The following is a 13,691-nucleotide window of genomic DNA, read 5'->3' as shown; positions in this document are numbered from 1 at the left end:
CACGTCCAGAACTTCTTGTTTCAGTGATTTGGTGTGTGTGTGTTTGGCTGTGCGGATCCAGCCCTCTCTCTCTGTGCTACGAGAGAGGAGGGGCAGACGGCTACTTGGAGCCGAGTCCACCCCCCCCTCCCACGGAAACAGGTTCCAGCCTGATGTGGAGCTGCTGAAATCCGATAGACACAGGAGTTTGCTGTTTGATTTTTTACTGCCTGCTGCTGATCTTGGCACAAGGATGGATGTGGCTGAGCGGTGACCGAGAGGCTTTTGTTAATCGTTCTCCAGGGAGCTTGGCGTGAGTTACTTGGACAGCTCTTCTCCCTCCCACCCCCCCCCCCCCCCCAACCCCTTTGGGCAGCAGCAAAAAGCCCCCGTTTTCCCCGGGCGGACCGCTTTCCAATGGCTTTGCTCTCAGCTCTGACCGGGCTCCCGGAGCCTTGAACCGCCGACGCCTGCCAGCCCGTGCTGCCCAGAGCAGGCGATCAGTGGGAGCTGGTGTGGCCGTCTTCCTGCGCTCGCCCACCCCCGCGGGACTGGCAGAGGGGGCATCGCTAACGGAGGACCCCCGTACCCAGAGCGAGCTGACAGAACGGATATGTTCAGAGCAACGTGAAGATGGATTTTGCTTGTCTGCTGCTGTGGCTACTGACACTCGCACTGGAAAGCGTATCGGGTCAGGGGGTTTACGGTGAGTTTGCAAACGGGAGCGATTTCCCCCTTTCTGGGGATGGGTACCAAATTGTCCTCCTTTAACTGTAAGCCGGAGGCGTTTTTCTCAACACTTGCAGCAATTTAGCGCCGCGTTGAGCCAGTAAGTGAGCCGGTAGCACTGGCCTGAAAGCTCTGTCTGTGTTTTCCCTTCCAGCAGGTAGAATTCCGTTTGATGTGTTGGTTTGCACTGAGTCACTTCATTGTGGTAAATGCAAACACGGATCTTCAAATGGCAAAGTACTGAAACCGCGGCGCTTAATCGCCGGCCCGTTAAAGTGGAGCTCCGATAAAGCGCTTTCAAGGCGATCAGAGCAGCTGTGGAATATGTGCACTGTCTCACTCAGACACACTGGATGTGACCAGGGTTGTGCAGTGGGAACACTTGTATCTGAGGATATATGAAACTGAATTGTGTCCATGCAGATAGAGCGTGTGTCTCTCTGTGTGTGTCTGTCTGTGTGTGTGTCTGTGTGTGTGTGTGTCTGTGTGTATCTGTCTGTGTGTGTGTCTCTGTGTGTCTGTGTGTGTCTCTGTGTGTGTCTGTCTGTGTGTGTGTCTGTCTGTGTGTGTCTCTGTGCGTGTGTGTCTGTCTGTCTGTGTGTCTGTGTGTGTGTGTCTGTGTGTGTGTGTAATAGCCACTTGCACCTCATTATCTCCAAGGGGGATTTCAAACTTGAGAATCTGAGCCCCCAAACTGACAGGAGGCACGGAGGAGTGCTTACTGTTCAAGGTGCTCTTTTCTGGTCGATTCGCGGGGTTTAAGCGCCAAGTTTCCAAAGTGTGGAAAATTCTTTTTTGGAAAAAAAAAGGAAACTGACACCAAACTAAAAGTGCGGGGCAACGAGACATTCTGATCTCGAGCTTGCTTGAAAAGTGCAATAATCTCAAGCTCCCTCCCTCCCACCGAGAGCGGGTCACTGTTAAACACCAATAACCTCCCCATTATTTACTCCCATCGCACTTTGTGCCAACTGGATTGAGGGACTTTGTGCAAATAAAACCGACATAGATTTTTTTTGCTAAGGATAGTGAAGGGAAGTAATTTCTTCCCTGGCAGGAAAGCATTGCCAAAGAGAGACAGAGAGGCCTCGGTAACTGCTACATTCAGCGATTCATTCTCAAGGAGAGTTGTTGCATTCTTAAACTTTGAAATGAGAAAGATTTGAAAAAGCGATGCCATTTGTTTCATGGAATTTAATTATCTTTACACCCCCCCCCCCCCCAATCCCACTTCCCATCCCTCCAAACGGAGGCCGTGAAATGAAGGTGTCGCCTTGACAGTCAACATATTGTCTCCTGCTGCAGATCCTGCATGTCTAATATTTAACATTAGATAATGTTTAACCCTACACTGGGCAATGGATGCGACAGCGATGGCATCAGCCAGGCTCCAAGTGAGTCGACCACAGGCTTGTTTTGTTTTTGATTCCGAAAGCAGGGGGTTAAAAGGAAGGTGGTTCGCCGAGCGGAAATGCGAGTATATTCACCCAAGCCGATTCTGCAGCCGGCATGTTAACAATTGCGCGGAACCTGTGCTGAATAGCCAGATGGATGTCGGGGAATTGGTTCCGATATGGATGGTTGCAGAGGTCCCATTGTGAAGCGATCAATGGGCTCGGCTGACTCACCCATTAGTCCCTTGGACCCCATCCCCTCCACCACCACCCCCACCCCATCCCCTCCACCCCCCCCCCCCCCCCTCCCCCGCTCCTCATCACCACCACCACCACTCCTCCGAGTTCAATCCCTTGTCAAAAACAAATTGTCGGGCGCCCTTCCTACCGACGGCGCTGTAAATTTGCTCAATGAGACGGTGGATTTTAACATCCGAACCTTCCAGGTTCTGGCCAGTCACCAACTGCTGGCACGCGTGAGTTCAGCAGCGAGCTGTCAGTAGTTATGTTAATTTCACGAGTGAAACTGACAGGCCTGTCCCCTGGTGATCAATCACTATTGCAGGATTCGAGGGAAATCAAATTATTCGCAACACTTGTAAATGTCAGTTTCTGTTGTGTGCCCGCACCCCACTCCCACCCCATGCAACATAAGTAGCTAAACACACCGTATTATAATGTTAAAAATAATCCGTGAAATGATTAATAGCGAAGTAATTGGCTGTCTAAGTCTTGCAGGTTTCCCGTAGACCCCCTTGCTTTGTGACTGACTGCCAAAAATGCCCGGATCGGGAGTCGTAAGCACAAGTGATTTGTACAAGAGAGCAGAGTGCTGAACTTGTTTATACAGAGAGAAATATTCAATGTAGAGCAATTCAGATGTTGGTACATGTACGGATTATTCTAGATGCAGAAGTGAGAATCGTTTTTGTTAAGGCCAGCGGCTTCTCTACTTGGATCGTAGATCGAATATATTAAAGACGAAGGCGGTCAGTTAAAGTGACAATTCCGCATTACTAAAATTATCAGGATCAGAATTTACTGTCAGTGGGCGTTGGAAAACAGATAATTCGGCTACTGTTAATCTTATCTGTTCTAAAACAAAGCCAAAACAAAATTTAAATTTATCAGCCATACAACCAGGGCTGTATTTTTTTGTTTCAGCTCAAGTAACTCATCTATTGGAAATTTGCTTTGCTTTTATGGAAATTGACTCTGCCCACAAATTGCATATACTTAGTGGCAGGATTCTGAAATTGGTCACTGCCTAAACCCCCTGCAAGATCGACAAAGTCAGTCCAGTTGGAAGCGTATATTCCACTAAAATGAGTTACGAATTCAAGCGAGCAACTGGACTGATTGAATCAGGGGCAACCTCATAGTTTTGCTTCTGGATAACTTTTAGAGATGCTCATCCTTCTTTCATCCACCAAACTGATTCATTTTCAATGACTGTTTACAATATTGCAATATTTCAGTGCAGTTTATGCATTTGTAGTAGGAATACAAAGAATGAGTCCAAACTTTGAATTTTATTTTGCTTTAAAAAGTACAAAGAGAAGAAGAGACAGACATTCATTCCAACTGCTGTAACCCATATTTGACATTCTATTTTTAGTTAACAGCTGGAAGTGGAGGTATTTAAAATAGTTAATTGTACAGGAAAGATGATTGTGATGAATTAACATAAAATTTCATATGTAGGACAAAGGCTAAAAGTTCAGACTAATAAAAGATGAATATAAATGTTTGCATTTCACGAAGTTCAGCACAAACCTGAAGTTAAGGTTCAGTAGCAATGACAAAAAAAATCTCACATTTCTTTCTAAACCAATTAGATGCTGTAATAGGAGGAGTTGAAGATTTTTGTGGATTGCCATAAATTACATTGAATTGCTGGCCATGACATAGAATTACTGCAATCCATTCAGGCTTTTGTGCTCGACATGAACCATCTACACTTCATTATCTATCTCCTTCCGCATACTCTTTGGTTCTTTTTTCTATTTAGTTTTAAAATCTGATGGAAAATGATGGACCTAATCTCAAAATTAAAGTTCTAAATTGGAGGAAGACCAATTTTGATGGTATTAGGCAAGAACTTCCAGGAGTTGGTTGGGCCAGGTAATTCGGAGGTAAAGGGATGGCTGGAAAATGGGAAGCGTTCAAAAATGAGATAACAAAGGTCTAGAGACAATATGTTCTTGTTAGGGTGAAGGGTAAGGCTGGTAGGTGTAGGGAATGCTGGATGACTAGAGAAATTATGGTTTTGATCAAAAAAGCAGCAAATGTCAGGTATAGACACCAGGGATCGAGCGAGTCCCTAGAAAAGTATAAAGGTAGTTATACTTAAGGGGGAAATCAGGAGGGCAAAAAGGTGACATGAGATAGCTTTGGCAAGTAGGGTTGAGGAGAATTCAAAAGGATTGTACAAATACACTAAGGACAAAAGAGTAACAAAGGAGAGAATAGGTCTCCTTAAATATCAGCAAGGTTGCTTTTTTGAGGAAATACAGGAGATGAAGGACATACTGAATGAGTATTTTGCATCAGTGTTTACAATGGAAAAGGTACCGAAGCTAGAGAACTTGGGGAAATAAATAGCAAGATCTTGAAAAGTGTCCAGATTACAGAGGAAGAGGTGCTGGATGTCCTAAAATGCTTTTATGCACCTTTATGCATTTTAATCTCCGGGATCTGATCAACTGTAACCTAGAACTTTGTTGGAAGATGGGCAAGTGATTGCTGGGCACCTTGCTGAGATTTTTGTATCGTTGCTAGCCACAAGTAAGATGCTGGAAGATTGGAGGTTGGCTAATATGGTACCATTTTTTTAAAAAGTGGTAAGGAAGTGCCAGGGAAAACTGAGGAGCCTGACATCGTTGGTGGGCAAGTTATTGGAGGAGATTCTGAGGGATAGGATTTACATGTATTTGGAAAGACAAGGGCTGATTAGGGATAGTGCATGGCTTTGTGCATGGGAAATCATATCTCACTAACATAAATTTTTTGAAGAAATAACAAAGAGGATTGTTTAAGGCAGAGTGGTGGACGTGATCTATATGAACTTCAGTAAGGTGTTCGACAAGGTTCGCAAGGTCAACTGGTTAACAAGCTGAAACTTTATTGCTGGAACAGCACAGCAGGTCAGGCAGCATCTAGGGAACAGAAGATTCGACGTTTCGGGCACATGCCCTTCTTCAGGAATCAGGCATGTGCCCGAAACGTCGAATCTTCTGTTCCCTAGATGCTGCCTGACCTGCTGTGCTGTTCCAGCAATAAAGTTTCAGCTTTGATCTCCAGCGTCTGCAGACCTCACTTTCTCCTCAACTGGTTAACAAGGTTATATCACATGGAATACAGGGAATACTAGCCAATTAGACCACGAGAACTGGCTCATAGGTTGAAGAACCAGGGCAGTAGTGGTGGGTTGCTTTTTGAACTGGAAGTTTGTGACCAGTGGTATGCCACAAGAATCGGTGCTGGGTTCATTATTTTTTGGCTTTTATATAAATAATTTGGATGTGAATATAGGAAGTATGGTTAGTAATTTTGTAGATAACACCGAAATTGGTGGTGTAGAGGACAGTGAAAAGATTTACCTCAGAATACAACAGGATCTTGATCAGATGGGACAATGCACTGAGGAGTGGCAAGTGGAGTATAATTTAGATAAATGAGAGGTGCTACATTTTGGAAAGGCAAATCAGGGCAAGACTTATATATACTTAATGGTAAGGTCCTGGGGAATGTTGCCGAACAAAGAGACCTTAGGTCCTTAAAAGTGGAGTCACAGATAGATAGGATAGTGAAGAAGGGGTTTGGTATGCTTGCCTTTATTTGTCAGTGCAAAGAGTACAGGAGTTGGGAGATCATGTTGCGGCTGTACAAGGCATTAGTTAGGCCACTTTTGGAATACCGTGTTCAGTTCTGGTCTCTCTGATATGGGAAAGATGTCATGAAACTTGAAAGGGTTCTGAAAATATTTACACGGATGTGCCAGGGTACATGTTTTTGAACTGTAGGGAAAAACTGAATAGGCTGGAGCTGTTTTCAGTGGAACATTGGATGCTGAGGGATGACCTTATAAAGGTTTATAAAATCACGAGGGGCATGGCTAAGGTGAATAGCCAAGGTCTTTCCCCCAGAATAGGGAGTACAAAATTAAAGCACATAGGTTTAAGGTGAAAGGGGAAAAATTTAAAAGAGACCTTAGGGCAACTTGTTCACACAGAGGGTAGTGCGTGTATAGAATGAGCTGCCAGAGGAAGAGGTGGAGGCTGGTACAATTACAATGTTTAAAAGGTATCTGAATGAGTACAAGTGAGAAGGTTTTAAATGGATTTGGGCCAAATGCTGGCAAATGGGACTACATTAATTAAAGATATCTGGTCAGCATGGATGAGTTGGACCGAGAGATCTGTTTCTGTGCTGTACATCTCTATAACTCTATGATTCAAGGCCCATCTAGCTTGCCCTTGATTGTCTCTGTATTATCTGTCACAATAAAAAAGTTTTTCTTCTCATTTATGGGATATGTGCATTGCTGGCTGGGTCACCACCTGTTGTCCATCCTGAATTGTCCAGAGGCACAGACACTAGATTACTTTTCAAGGTCAGAAAAATTGTGCAGCAGTAGTTATAAACTGAATATGCCATTAAAAACCCACCTCATTTAACATGGTATAACTTTTAGAAGGGTTTTTACTGATTAGCTCAGTGATATTTAACTGAACATAACTGTGGGGACTTCAACCCTATGGAAAAGCATAGAATCACTGACAGTTTTGGATTGCCATATTTAACTGCACTTTTGCAGACTCCAGAAATTATTGTCAATTTCAGTGATGTAATGATGATGAACACCATCATTACTGTCATCAATACTATCACAAAATCCAGACGAATATATGCAATAATTTGAGTAAGTCTTTTTTGCAGAGGTTAGTTGTGGATTTAATTTATCCAAATGTTATTCAGTATCATAAATGGGAAATTCAATTAATTGAACAATTTATTGTTCCTTCATTATATTGAAGCTATTGATGCCATTGAAGCTCCAATATAATCCCTTGTAAATGCCACTATCTATAGAAGGTCGTGAAAATTTCTGTGTAGAAAGACATCATCTCACTCACTGTGATTGTACTCATGAGAGTTCTATATTGAAACTAATCATTCCAACTCCATTTCTACAACTGGATTTCAAGTTATAAATGAACAGAAGAACTTCCATTTAAGTAGCTTTATGCAAATCACATGCCCCGTACATTAATTGCAAGGGAAATTATTTGATATCTTTCTGTTGCAGCTTAGCAAAATACAGCCAAAGATTTTTCACGTATCAACATTTTAATGACTACATAATCTCATTTACTGATTGTTGCTGTTTCGATGGATCAAGTCCATAGGAAGTGAAAGTGAGGGTGGACCTTGATTTTAATGCATCTATGGTAATACAACACTTCATCAGTATTGTAGTGAAGTGTTTACTTAGATTATGGCTGAAATCTTACAGACCTTGCTTATAGGCTGGAAGGAGGGAGGCTCCAATGGTACAGAATATAGACAGCGTGCCACATACCACCCATCCATCTTTCCTTCCATTGTATAAGCGGGTAATAGAGTTGTCATGTGGCTCACCCACCTTTGGGCCAGTTGAGGCTCTTAGGTGACCAAATAATAGCCACTTCAGTGCTTTATTCCACCTCCACCACTAATTTATCTGTGGCCTGGGTAGACCCTACTGAGTGAGCAGGGGTCAGGCAATGAAGTGGGGGCTAACTTTCTTTTGGAATCCCTGTGCCCATTTGAGATAACCCCGTTTAGTCCTTCCCCATTCTCTCAAACCTAGACACTAGCCCCTTATCCTGTTGCTGTGACCTGAAACTAGGCTACACCGATACCCTGTACTTGCACAAATTCTGGTCTCCATTATCTCCTTGACTGCTGCAACCTGGTGCTGCTGGGACTGTAAACCTGCCAGCTCATTAGATTGACTGGCAGCTGTCTAAGAAGGGTCTTCATCCCAAGTGGAATTGGAAGTTTCACCCTTAGATAAATGTCCATCATCCTGCTGAACAATAAATATCAGCAGGGAAGTCAGCATAGCATTCCCTCATGGTTGGAATGGGGAGGAAGGGAGAAATGGAAGGTGGTTCGCTGTGTCCTAAAAGTCCAGGTTTATGTAGTTAAGTCTACTTGAACTTCCAACTAACTGATTGAAGTAAGAACACTTCACTGAGCCAGAGCCATTGAAAATATACACTTTTCAGGCATATTAATAAGGAATAGGGTACCATGAATTTGTAATGTTTTATTACAGCAGCATTAAACAGGGGTAAGAGGCAAAAGAAATCATAAGAAAAGAATGTGAAAACTTGTAATTTATGTAGAGAGATTAAGAAAAATTAAAAAAGAGGAATGAATTAATGTTTTTCCCCTTTAACTGATTTATAATATTTATACATTAAATAAGTAAATGTACCACTGCCCAGAATGACAAAATGATATAGGAGAAGGCTTTTCACCCCATCATATCTGTGTTGGTATATCATGTTTGGTAGATATAGCTGTTTAATTCTATTTTTTAAATATTTTGTCCATTATAATTCCCTTTTGAATGTTTGTGAATCTAGTTCCTTTCACCTTTTCAAACAATGTATTCCATTTCACAATATTTCAATTTGTAATAGCAGAAGTTTCCCCATACCACCTCTGTTTACTTTGCCAGTCACCTTTAATTTATACCTCCCTGTTGTTCCTGTCCCTTTACTACTGGAAGCAGTTTCTTTGGATTTACTCATCAGAATCTTGAATGATTTTGCACCTCTTTATCAAGTCTCCTTTCAATTTTCTCAGCTCATATAAACACAACACTCATGTCTCCAGTCTCTCCATGTTCCTGAAATCTTTCATCCCTGGTACCATTTATGTCAATCTCCCTTAACATTCTAGGTAAAAACAATGACTGCAGATGCTGGAAACCAGATTCTGGATTAATGGTTCTGGAAAAGCGCAGCAGTTCAGGCAGCAACCAAGGAGTAGTAAAATCGACGTTTCGGGCAAAAGCCCTTCATCAGGAATACAGCCTTAACATCCTTCCTAAAGAGTAGTGCACAGGATTGAACACAATACTCCAATTGAATCCTGACTGGTGTTTTATAAAGGTTTAATATAACTTACCTACTTATGTACTTTGTGACTTTGTTAATAAAGCCAAGGATCCCATCTGTTTTGTAACACACTTCTCATCTGATCCCAACACATTTGAGGATTTGTCTACTTACACTTTCAGCTTTCGCTTTTCTTGCAGCATGTCAAAAATTGTATTAATTCATTCATAGTGCTTGTTCTTGCTTTTCCTACCAAAATATTATCTGCATTAAATGTAATTTCACATCCATTTGCCTATTTCATCTGTCTATGTCTTTTCAAATGTTTATTACATTTCCAAGTCATCATCTTAAATATCTAAAAATTATACCTTTAACACCCAATTCCTGGTCATCTATATAAATAAAAAAAGAACAATGAGCTTACTACAGTTGCTGGGAAAAATCACAGTATAGTTCCTTCCAAAGTGAGAAGCAACTGTTCATTACTACACACTGATTTTTTTGACCCTTGGCCAACTTTGTAACCAAGCTGCCACTGCATCTATTTTGCATTCAATTCTTGTTTTCACACTGACTGTATTTTATGTTGTCTTACCTGCAATTGTTATTGAGGTAGTGGTATGCAAACACATTGATCAATAATTGGAGTGCAGACACTGTAAACACACTCTTGTAGTTATTCTGGCATCAATGTGGATCGCATACTCAACGAATGAGTTCCAAATTGAATTTCTAATTGATACAGAGTTTTGGCAGTTAAACACATACTATTCAGGTTTTGAATGCATCATCCAAGCTGTGGTTGAAAGCTACTATTATGTATCACCATAATCTCATGTTCACCTTTTGCGTAAATGTTTGATGAAGTATTTATTCCACTTATCTTGAATGTGGTAGGATACACAAAGAAGAGTAGCATAACCTGCATGGGTTGGCAGAGAAATAAATTTGATGTTCTGATTGGTGGAACCACTCATCAATAGGGTTTTAAATAGCAACTGAAAACACTGAAGAAATTCAGGCGGTCTGGCAGCATCTGAAGAGAGAGAAGCAGAATTAATATTTTGAGTCATATTGGATTCAAAATATTAACTCTATTTCTGTCTTCACAATTACTGTAAAGTTTAAAAGGAACTTTCTGTTTTTATTTCAGCATCCACTGTACTTTGGTTTTTATTTCAGTAAGGTTTGTTATGTATTACTCTGTGGTCAGCAGAATGGTTGCACTACTTTACTCACTGTCAATTGCTTGGTGAGAATTAAAATCCAAATCATCCCCTTATCTTTCTTCCATGCCCATGATGTTCTTACCCAACAAGAATCTAAATCTTGAAAATTCCATTTGTCTGTGCACTCACAACCTCTTGGGAGCAAGGAGACTTCCAGATTTCCATTACTTCGTACAGGGCAAAGCATGCTTTCCAGCTTCATTCTGATCAGCACTAGCTTAAGATTTTATTCTCTTGATCCTCTACTAACAGTTATTCTTTGTTCACTCTGCATTACTATTTATTATTTTAAGCAAATCTATTATAGATCACATCTCAACCTTCTAATCTGAGAGAATTCGAAGCCAAATATATGCAATCTGGCCTTGTTTGTTGATTCTTTTAAGTTCTAGTATTATTACGCTACATCATTTACAAGGCCAACATATCTTTACTGAAGTTTAGTGGACAAACCTGAATGCATTGTTACAGATTACTGGAAACACACACACACACATAGAATATTACAGCGCAGTACAGGCCCTTCAGCCTTTGATGTTGCACTGACCTGTGTAACCAATCTGAAGCTCACACTATTCCATTATCATCCATATGTTTATTCCATGACTATTTCAATGCCCTTAGAGTTGGTGAGTCTACGACTGTTGCAGGCAGGGCATTCCACACCCTTACTACTCTCTTGAGTAAAGAACCTACCTCTGACATCTGTCCTATGTCTATCACCCCTCAGTTTAAAGCCGTGTCCCCTCGTGACAGCCATCTCCAATCAAGGAAAAGAGTCTTTTACTGTCCACCCTATCTAATCCTCTGATTATCTTGTATGTCTCTATTAAGTCACCTCTCAACCTTCTCACTCTAACAAAAAAGCCTCGAGTCCCTCAGGCTTTCCTCATAAGACCTTCCCACCATACTAGGCAACATCCTAGTAAATCTCCTCTGCACCCATTCCAATGCTTCCACATCCTTCCTATAATGCAGTAACCAGAACTGTATGCAATACTCTAAGTGCGGCCGCACCAGAATTTTGTACAGCTGCAACACGACTTCCTGGTTCTGAAACTAAATCCGTCTTCCAACAAAACCTAACACACTGTGTGCCTTCTTAACAACCATATCAACCTGGGTGGCAACTTTCAGAGATCTACGTACATGGACACCAAGATCTCTCTGTTCATTCACACTACCAAGAATCTTATCATTAGCCCAGTACTGTGTATTCCTGGTAATCCATCCAAAGTGAATCACCTCACACTTTTCCACATTAAACTCCATTTGCCACCTCTCAGCCCAGTTCTGCAGCTTATCTATGTCCTTCTGTAACCTGCAACATCCTTCAGCACTGTCCATAACTCCACCAACCTTAGTATCATCTGCAAATTAACTAACCCATCCTTCTATGCCCTTATCCAGGTCACTTATAAAAATGACAAACAGCAATGGCCCCAAAACAGATCCTTGTGGTACCCCATAGTAACTGAACTCCAGGATAAACATTTTCCATCAACCACCACCCTCTGCCTTCTTTCAGCTAGCCAATTTTTGATCCAAACCATTAAATCTTCCTCAATCCCATGCCTCTGTATTTTCTGCAAGAGCCTACCATGGGGAACGTTATCAAATCATATACACCACATCAACCACTTTACCCTCATCCACCTGTTTGCTCCCCTTCTCAATGAAATCAATAAGGTTTGTGAGGCACAACCTATCCTTCACAAAACCGTGTTGACTATCCCTAATCAAATCATTTCTTTCAAGATGATTATAAATCCTACTTCTTATAATCCTTTCCAACACTTTACCCACAACCGAACTAAGGCTTACTGGTCTATAATTACCAGGATTTTCTCAACTCCTTGAACGAGGGGACAACATTTGCTATCCTCCTGTCTTCTGGGAGTATTTCTGTAGATTGGGTGCTGGGTTCTGTTTTAAAAACATGGGTAGTCAGAATGAAGAAAACTTTCAAAGATGCAAGTCTCTGTCTTGGTTGGAATATTTGGAAACCTGGTAAAGTTTCAACACCTTGGTATTTTGATTAGTTTTTAAATCCTGAGAAGCTAAACTATGACCACTAACCAGAATTAGCCTAATTTTCATACAAGCCCAATGTTTACCTATATGATCTTCCATTACACACTCTGTGGTTGTGAAGAATTCAATGCCCGTAACATGAAACCTGATGAACTATGAGAATTCATCAAATTCTATCTTTTTTTTTGACCATTAGCCAATAAAGGCAATTGTGTTTTCTTTCCCCATTTGCAAATATCATCCCTGTAGAGTTTGTATTTTGTATTGTGTGAGTGAATTTGTGCTGGGATGAAAAAGGAATATAGTGCTAATTCTAGATTATAATTTAGTTGTTAACCAATTTTGCCACTTGCTTTTTGCCAATGAGAATTGGTTTATTAAAAAAAACAGATTATTTTTGAGTGGCTTAAAGAATCCTAGTGAAAGGTTTTGTTTTGTTTCCATAGCAGGACCAAAATCACCTTTTTAGTAATTAGTGGATCGAAAATACTTACATGATTGTTGTGATTCATGGTGCATTGGGGCATGATTACCATCACATTTCTCTTGTCTCAGTTGTAACAAGATATAATCTGATAAAGCTTTATCCAACTGAAGCATTTGTTCCTCTGTGTTATATTCTAATTCCCAAAAGCCAACATTCCATCTTCAATAAATTTTTTCACTTGTATACAATTTTGGGTGCATGGACACTTAAATCCCATTGCTCCTCCAAAGTGACTACACTGCCATTCGGTGAATATGCTGATTTTTGTCTTTCGTAGCATGCAAGTCACTGACCTCACATCCTCCATTGAATTCCATCTGTCATTGTTTTATACTCTCTCTATATTCATTTTAAATTCTAGGTCATATCAACATAGCTTCTTCAATCAAACTAATGAAAAGTCAACCGAAAACAGGGATCTACCACTCTCTATTCCTTCATCCATAACAATGATATATAGGATGAAAATATGAAGTCAAACTGCATGTACCTAGGAAACATCACTTGCCACGTTGTGTTGATCTAAAAATGAATCCTTGATCTCTATTCTTTGCCTCACTTGTCCTTATTTTTGGTTTGCCAATGTGTATCATGATGTCACATCTAATTTTGTGATTTTAATCATTTTTACTAATAGCCTTTTGCATCCAGTCTTATCAAATATCTTCTGGACATCCATTTAGATAATATCAGCAAACACTTACACAAAAATGAAACACTG

At 40.9% G+C, this 13,691-nt stretch overlaps 1 protein-coding gene across 5 annotated transcripts in view; it reads left to right on the top strand.

Moving 5' to 3' along the window:
* Positions 1 to 368: 368 nt before the first annotated feature.
* mdga2a (MAM domain containing glycosylphosphatidylinositol anchor 2a) overlaps positions 369 to 13,691 on the top strand; it is a 956,359-nt gene continuing 943,036 nt past the window's right edge. Inside the window, exon 1 of one of the 5 annotated variants that reach the window (XM_087989744.1) lies at positions 369 to 685. In XM_087989744.1, coding sequence (XP_087845870.1) covers positions 613 to 685 — 73 coding nt within the window. In that variant the 5' untranslated portion in view covers positions 369 to 612. The remainder of the gene's footprint in view (positions 686 to 13,691) is intronic. The other 4 variants (XM_043697346.2, XM_043697347.2, XM_043697340.2 and 1 more) reach the window with 4 other exon arrangements.

The sequence above is a fragment of the Chiloscyllium plagiosum genome, unplaced genomic scaffold (genome assembly GCF_037043375.1).
Source record: "Chiloscyllium plagiosum isolate Xiang-an unplaced genomic scaffold, Cpla_swu_hap1 HiC_scaffold_8, whole genome shotgun sequence".
In the NCBI taxonomy this organism is placed as follows: Eukaryota; Metazoa; Chordata; class Chondrichthyes; order Orectolobiformes; family Hemiscylliidae; genus Chiloscyllium; species Chiloscyllium plagiosum.
This window is presented reverse-complemented; position numbering and strand designations above follow the sequence as displayed.